Source organism: Poromitra crassiceps (assembly GCF_964638095.1).
Source record: "Poromitra crassiceps genome assembly, chromosome: 16".
NCBI classification, from domain to species: Eukaryota; Metazoa; Chordata; class Actinopteri; order Beryciformes; family Melamphaidae; genus Poromitra; species Poromitra crassiceps.
In genome coordinates this window covers 22,757,245-22,764,744 of record NC_139645.1, presented here as the reverse complement: position 1 = coordinate 22,764,744, position 7,500 = coordinate 22,757,245, and the positions used below count along the sequence as shown (strand labels likewise).

The 7,500-nt window shown below is 44.4% G+C and overlaps 2 protein-coding genes across 2 annotated transcripts in view; one reads left to right on the top strand and one right to left on the bottom strand.

Annotated features, from left to right (window-relative positions):
• The window catches only part of LOC310791526 (synapse-associated protein 1-like), a gene marked incomplete at both ends in the record, with an annotated part of 582,682 nt that overhangs the window by 179,566 nt on the left and 395,616 nt on the right, over window positions 1-7,500 (bottom strand). The window lies entirely within an intron of this gene.
• LOC310791009 (synapse-associated protein 1-like) overlaps window positions 3,462-7,500 on the top strand; it is a gene marked incomplete at both ends in the record, with an annotated part of 92,326 nt that continues 88,287 nt past the window's right edge. The window contains 4 exons of the mRNA XM_083652725.1: window positions 3,462-3,663; window positions 4,736-4,854; window positions 5,468-5,534; window positions 7,390-7,463. Coding sequence (XP_083508851.1) covers window positions 3,462-3,663; window positions 4,736-4,854; window positions 5,468-5,534; window positions 7,390-7,463 — 462 coding nt within the window. The remainder of the gene's footprint in view (window positions 3,664-4,735; window positions 4,855-5,467; window positions 5,535-7,389; window positions 7,464-7,500) is intronic.

The following is a 7,500-nucleotide window of genomic DNA, read 5'->3' as shown; positions in this document are numbered from 1 at the left end:
TTCCTTCAATCCGTCCCTGGTGCTGTGATTCATTAAAGAAGCAGATAGGAAATGTAATGGATCAGAACATGATGTCCCGTCATAGAAGGGATTCATTTCATGTGTTCTGGCCCATGTCAGTTCATTTAGCTTTATTTACCATAAGAAATAAGTCAGGAATAATCAACTCCTATGTGTGACTGAAGTGATTTTAATGCACAATGTGGAGGCAAAGAACCAAAGTGCATTCAAATCATTTAACAGACATCTAGGAGTTGATTATCCCGCTTATACCATGGTCATTTGCCAACAATATAAAATAAAAGCATTCACAATTGTTGCTGTGCAAGTTTATCAATCAGAATCTTGACGTTTTTCACAAACCATAACTCTGGATAGCAACACTTGGGAAACTGACTAATACTTGGAACAATCGTTACCATACACTGCAAGAAAGGACGGGTTAGAACACAAACTAGCATGCAGGAGAAGCAAGTTCAAACTCACCATGCCTAAATACAAGAAAGGTTAAGATGGCACAGCAAACGTTGACATGCACTATAGAAACCCAGGTATAAAGGCCTCCACCCAGTGACCAACCACCTGCGGAACTATGGCCACCTGACGTACTGTAACTGACAATAAGGAATCTTTCAAATGCTAGAGCCCTCTAGAAACACTTAAGTCGCTTTACAAAATGAAATAAACAAAATAGCCACATCAACAAAATGAAAGACAAAAAGGACAAAAAACTATAGGACAAAAACAGCAGTGGCAACAGAGCTCCTCCTATGAAATGCAGCAGAGCTAGGCCATGAGGAAGGCCACGCAATCGTCAGGCTCCCTCATTCCTTGGAGCCTACGAGCTACAGAGACCGACCGAACCAGGTGGTGCTGTACAAGCGCACGGAGAAGAACTTACAACACAGCAGTACTAGGCCAAACTGGGCCCTGCAGAAAGCCACCGGGAAACCCCGTCGTCATGCTCCTCGTTGCTGGAGCCTACGAGCTACCAACCAAATAGTGCTGTACCGTGGTGTGAAGGAGCTAATGCTCCCTCCAGCTAAGCTCTGCTCCTTATTCTGGCATGACTCTGTCTCAACCATCACAGCGGTGTCGGGAAAGAGCGAGTACAAGCCTAACTAACAGCCATGCACGGCTCCCTTTTAAAGAGGCTGTCAACTAGCAAGAGGGGGAGGTGCCTCACCTGTTCTGGATGGGAGATGATGAGGGGGGCGTGGCATCACTAACAGGGGACAGCTCAACCCACCACACATCCCGTCAGCTTCTCATCCAATGAAAATGTTGTTTGCTGTTCCAGGAAATAGGATGAACCCTTGGATACGGGGGGCCGGTATGGTGCAGGGAAGCTAGTCCACTCATTAGAGGTGAGAGGCCTCTGCCAGAACCCGAGTCCGGCCCGACCGGGTCCATGTGCCGGGTCTGAACATCCCTTCTATACCTCGGGCCCCGGCCGCGCTCGTGGGTCAGATATTGATATAATTGGGGTCATATTTGGTGTGATAAGATCAGAATGTTATAACATTGTAACCTTCAAACCTTTATGTATTCATAAGACTGAACAGACATCAGGGTTATAGTTGAGATAAGCAGCCAACTTACTAAGACAATTTCAGGTTGGGGTTGGGCTTGTGTCCATACTTGCAGTCAATGGGACGGGACGGGCCCAGACAGAACGGGCTCGGGTCGAGTCGGCTTGTTTTTTTGGGGGCCTGATCTAAGCTCTACCGCTCAGCTCATTGAAGCTGAGGTAGTGAGTTGAATAACGTTACGGTGCTAGAAGAGGAGAAAAATCCAACTGGGAGACTGTCTGCAAAGAGTAAAGAAAGATCAGGTATGTATGCCATGACTCTACACACACACACATGCACACACACACACACAACACACACACACACACACACACACACACTCCCGCACACACACACACACACATACACACACACACACACACTCCCGCGCACACACACACACACACACACACACACACACCATACACACACACACACACACACACACACACACACACACACACACACACACACACACACACATTACCACCACACACACACGTGATGACAACAAAACAGAGATGCTCACAAGTTATTTTTTTGCAAGTCCAAGTCAAGTCTCAAGTCTTTTGGTCACAAGTCTGAGTCAAGTCTCAAGTCTCTTAGGGATGAGTGTTCTATCATCTGCTGGATGCCATCTGGTCTGCTTAGAACACTGTGGGCACAGCTGTGAAGCGGAAAGCGCGCGGCAGAGCTGGCTGAGGACAGACGGGTCAGAACACGTGCGCGGCGTGCAGGGCCCAGGCCCGTGATGAGGAATGAGGATGATGAGCAGTGGCTGGCAACGTGTATAAAGAGGCAAAGTGACTCACTTCTCTGGTACAGCGCTGAAGCAGGAAGTGACGTTCACTTTGGCTCTCTATAGGTAGCTGACCTGGTTTTTCTTCATCCTCAACAGGATCACGTCTACCTGATCAATATGCTCATCTCATTGGTTATGAGCTAAGGGACATAACTGATCCTCGATCAATATCCTCATCTCATTGGTTATGAGCTAAGGGACATAACTGATCCTAGATCAATATGCTCATCTCATTGGTTATGAGTTAAGGGACATAACTGATCCTAGATCAATATGCTCATCTCATTGGTTATGAGCTAAGGGACATAACTGATCCTAGATCAATATGCTCATCTCATTGGTTATGAGCTAAGGGACATAACTGATCCTAGATCAATATTCTCATCTCATTGGTTATGAGCTAAGGGACATAACTGATCCTAGATCAATATGCTCATCTCATTGGTTATGAGCTAAGGGACATAACTGATCCTAGACCAATATGCTCATCTCATTGGTTATGAGTTAAGGGACATAACTGATCCTAGATCGCTACTCCTACTCTGAGATGCTTGATAAATATGGAGCATAATGTGGTGATGTGTCACTCCTCAGCATGTTTAATAAAGCATTTGCATAATAATGTATGTCCGCCCATTGGCGGAGATCATAATTACAGTCATCAGAATAAATTCAGGTTAAGTGCTTCCCATAGACAACCAGCGTAGAGCAATAAATATGTCATCAAACAAACCGAATGATATCCATCATATCAAAGATATACAAGCCTGATTTGATATCAGATTTTTAATCATAGTCAATATATCAGTGTTGTGTCAGTCATGATGTCATTTGGCATGCTAATTTGACTAACTAAAGCCATCTTACCACCTCTGTGGTGTGTCCCCTCCTCCCTCCTCCCTCCTCCCTCCTCCCTCCTCCCTCCTCCCTCCTCCCTCCTCCCTCCCCCAGAGGAGCCGGCAGACTGGGAGAAGGAGCTGCAGCAGGAGCTCCAGGAGTACGAGGTGGTGAGTGAGGCCACAGACAGAGACGAGCAGTGGGACCAAGAGATCGAGAAGATGCTCCAGGCTGACAGCAGCTAGGTTGAAATGTTGAAAGGTTTTGGGTCGTGGCTGGGCTTGGAGAACCCAGCGTACCCAAAGAAGCGTGATGACACGGACAACTTAGCCGAGGAGCGAGAAGAGAAGGTGGTCCAGGCACAGAACGAGGTAAACAAACAGCAAGCAGCCCAGGAAGACGAGCCAGCAGCCCGCCAGGAGAACTCTGAGCAGCCGGGGAGAGGACTGGGCGGTAAGACTACCCTACGTGCTTCTTAATCATCTCACTTTTAGATGTGGAACTCGTCATCAGTTAGTCAGCCTTGCTGTCCTCCATAAAAATGCCAGGTGTAACCTTATGCATGAAGGTAATGTAATTTGGTGGAAGCAAATATGGTTTAAGTGCAGGCTACGCTCCATCATGAACAATGACTCGCATCCACTCCATGACGTGCTAGTCAAACACAGGAGCACGTTCAGTGAAAGACTGATTCCACCTAGATGCAAGACGGAGAGGCACAGGAAATCATTCCTGCCTGTGGCCATTGGTCTATTTAATGCCTCTCTTAAAAGAGCACCTCGGAGACGCTCAGTCTCCCTGAGACTGAGCCAGCCGATAGGTTAACTGTGCCTGGCTGAGCCACGTGTAACGTATAGGGCAAGCCGACTTAATATAAATCACGTGCAATATGTGCAATATGTCACAGGCAATAAGGTTAATTGACACGGAATGTATACTATACTTACTCTACGTATTGGTATTTTGCTACTTAGACATTCTACTTATTTTGTCGCATTACTAGTTATTCTATGCTATGTTGTGTTTTTCTGCTTACTGCTTAATAATTGCATTACTACGGTTTATTTTTATTTTATTTTTATTGTATTTATGCTATGTGTGTTCTGTGAGCGAGCTACTGTAACTCGTCCCAATTTCCCCCCGGGGATCATTAAAGTCTTTCTGATTCTGATTCTGATTCTGAAGTGCATTACAGTATGTTGTGACTCTTGTGAGCATGGGTGGCCATAGTGGGAATCAAACCAACAACCATGACAGTGTTAGTAGTGCTACTGAGCTACATTACACAAGCATAGGTCCATTGAAATAAACTGCATTCTGTTCTGCGTGCTCCCCCTGTGTCGCTGTAGCAATGTTTTGATGACAGGTCTGCTACACACAAGAAACCTTTTCATCAAAGTACTGCACAAGTCAGAGTCGAGTAGCAAGTCACCAGAACAAAAAGTCAAGTCTCAAGTTTTCTCTTCATGCATCAAGTCAAGTCTCATGAAGCCCTAATCCCGTCCTCTCCCTCCTCTCTTTGAAGACTACATCTTCAGTTTTGCCACCAATGCCACCAAGAAGATATCAGAGTCTGTGGCAGGGACCGCTCAGACCATCAAGAAGAGCGTGGAGGAGGGAAACATCGACGGCATCATAGACAAGGCACGCTGCTCTCTGCTTCTTGCACGGCGACATCATCAACAATTTGTATTGTCCTCATATTCACATAATATTCTTCATGAAGCAAATGGGACACGCTGATGATGTACCTTGATAAATGTAGTATATTGTAGTGGTTTCCAAAGTCTGAGACTGTGGGCCTCCCCTCAGACAAAGCCATCCCCCCTACACACACTCGATAATTAATTGAGCCAAGATAGCCTGATATTGCTGTAGCCTGTTTGACATACTTCAGATGACACCAATACATAAAAATACCTGTCATAAGGTCTGCCTGAAGGAATTATTTGTTTCTGACTCTGGGAAAGTGGGGAAAACTGTAAAATTCCCAAAACTACTGATTATCTTAACTATTTCTTTAACCAAATCACACAAATTTAGACTATTCTAGGGTTAGGTTTAGGTTTCTATGTGATCTCCTTTTTACTGAGCCTCCCCTGAAACTGTCTGGAGACTCCCTGGGGAGGCCCGCCGCCCACTTTGAAAACCTCTGGTCTATAGATTAAATTTTTACCTCGATGATACAATATAGGTCCCTTCCTTCTTTGAGTATGTGTCTGTCTGTGTGCTGACCTGTGCGTTTGTCTGCTTCCAGACTTTCCTCGGAGACTTCCAAAAGGAACAGCAGAAGTTTGTCCAGGAAAATAAGGCCAAGAGATCAGGTGGGCTGCACAGCGATTAGCCTATTTCACACCCCACCCAATTCACCCAATTTGTGCCTAAAAGGCAGGAAGTAAAACAGGTGCAAGCAAAACATTGATTAAGGTTTCCAACTTCCAAATCCGTTTAGGTGTTCCAGTGCCGTGGGTCTAATTAGTGTCTTGCTTCCACCTGTTTTACTTCCTGCCTTTTAGACACAAGTGGGTGAATTGGGTGGGATGTGAAATAGGCTAATAGTCCCAAAACAAAAGAAGTTTGAAATCTGAAAATCTTCTGAGGCCACGCCCACCCAACGCTTTAATCACAACTCTGATCAACACACCAGACTAAGATGATGTATTTCCCCATATATTTTTTATTTCATTAACAGAGCATGTGAACTTGGACATACGGAAAATTAATAATCATCCATCCACATACAAAAACTGAGGCAAAATACCCAAAAGCCAGATTGCCAACATTTTCTCCCCCTTACTCATCAGAAGTATTTGTGTGCACAGCACATTTGTTGAGACAAACTGTGATAAGCAACAACACAAAAATACTCAACAATCTATTAAAGCTATTTAGGCTGTAAAAAAATGCTACCTTTTCTGTATAGGGGAGACTCATGGGTACCCATTAAACCCATTTTCATTCAGATATATCTTGAGGTGAGAGGTCAAGGGACCCCTTTGAAAAAAAAATCCTCTGCCAAAATGTAGCCTTCATTTTAGTGTTAATTTTGTCGACGAAAACTATGACGAAAAATGTTAGTCGACTACCTTTTTCCCCAAGACTAAGACGAGACTAAAATTTTCAGACTTTTAGTTTCATTGACTAAGACGAGACTAAAATACTCAAACTTTTAGTCGACTAAAACTTGACTAAACAAAAAGAGGACGTTTGGGGTTTAGGGTTTAGGGTTGCCTAAATATGATACAAACTAACAAGGACATTTGACACAGGACTAAGACTACGACAAAATTTTAAAATAGACGACAAAATTAACACTAATTATAGACTGTTTCCCCCCCTCAATGCAGCAGTTCAGGTACCTGTGCTGCAGCATCATAGATGTAGCTGACATGTAGCTGTCTTAAAAACATTTACAGTAGTTGCAACAGAACCCACCCAGTCTTAGCTACGGGTCTTATCTATATGTGTATGAGGCATTGTGTTCCCAAAATGTACAGCTACTTGCTTGTCTACATTATATCCAGAGAAGTCTGAGTGCTTTCCGCACAGCCAGGCTCCCTCCATTCTCCCCTCAGCTGCGGGCTGAGCAGGGACTGTAAATACGGTCCACTTGTCGTTGCTCCCGCCGTACGCCGACACTGGCCCGGGTGGGCAGAGTCACCATTAGCTACTTTCCCTGGGAAAAAGTTGCCAACACTGCTTCGGATTACAATTACTAGTGCAAGCGCATCAGCAGATTCAACAGTTTTCATTGACTAAAACTAGACTAAAATACTTATGGTTTTATTTGACTAAGCTGAGACTAAAATGCTCAAACTTTTAGTCGACTAAAACTTGACTAAATAAAAATAGGATGAGGTTGACTAAATATGATACAGACTAACAAGGACATTTAACACGGGACTAAGACTAAGACTAAATAAAAAAATAGCCGACAAAATTAACACTACTTCATTTTGAGCATTTTATTTTATTTTATTTTTTTACCTTTACATATCATCAGTGACAAAGAGATTGACGATGTGACTGATAATATTACTGATGTTGTACCGGAATTTGAATGTCTGGAGCCCCTAGATTTTTGTGACATCAAAGTGGGGTCACAAGCCAAAAAAGGTTGGGAACCCCCTGCCCTAATGTGTGATGAGTGAAGCTGCCTGTGCTGGCGTTTGTGCCCAGATGCAGCGGTGCCACCCTGGGTCGGCTACAACGAAGAAGAGACCATCCAGCAGCAGATCCTGGCTCTGTCTGCCGTGAGTCACGTACAGATCCTACACGATGTCAGCATGT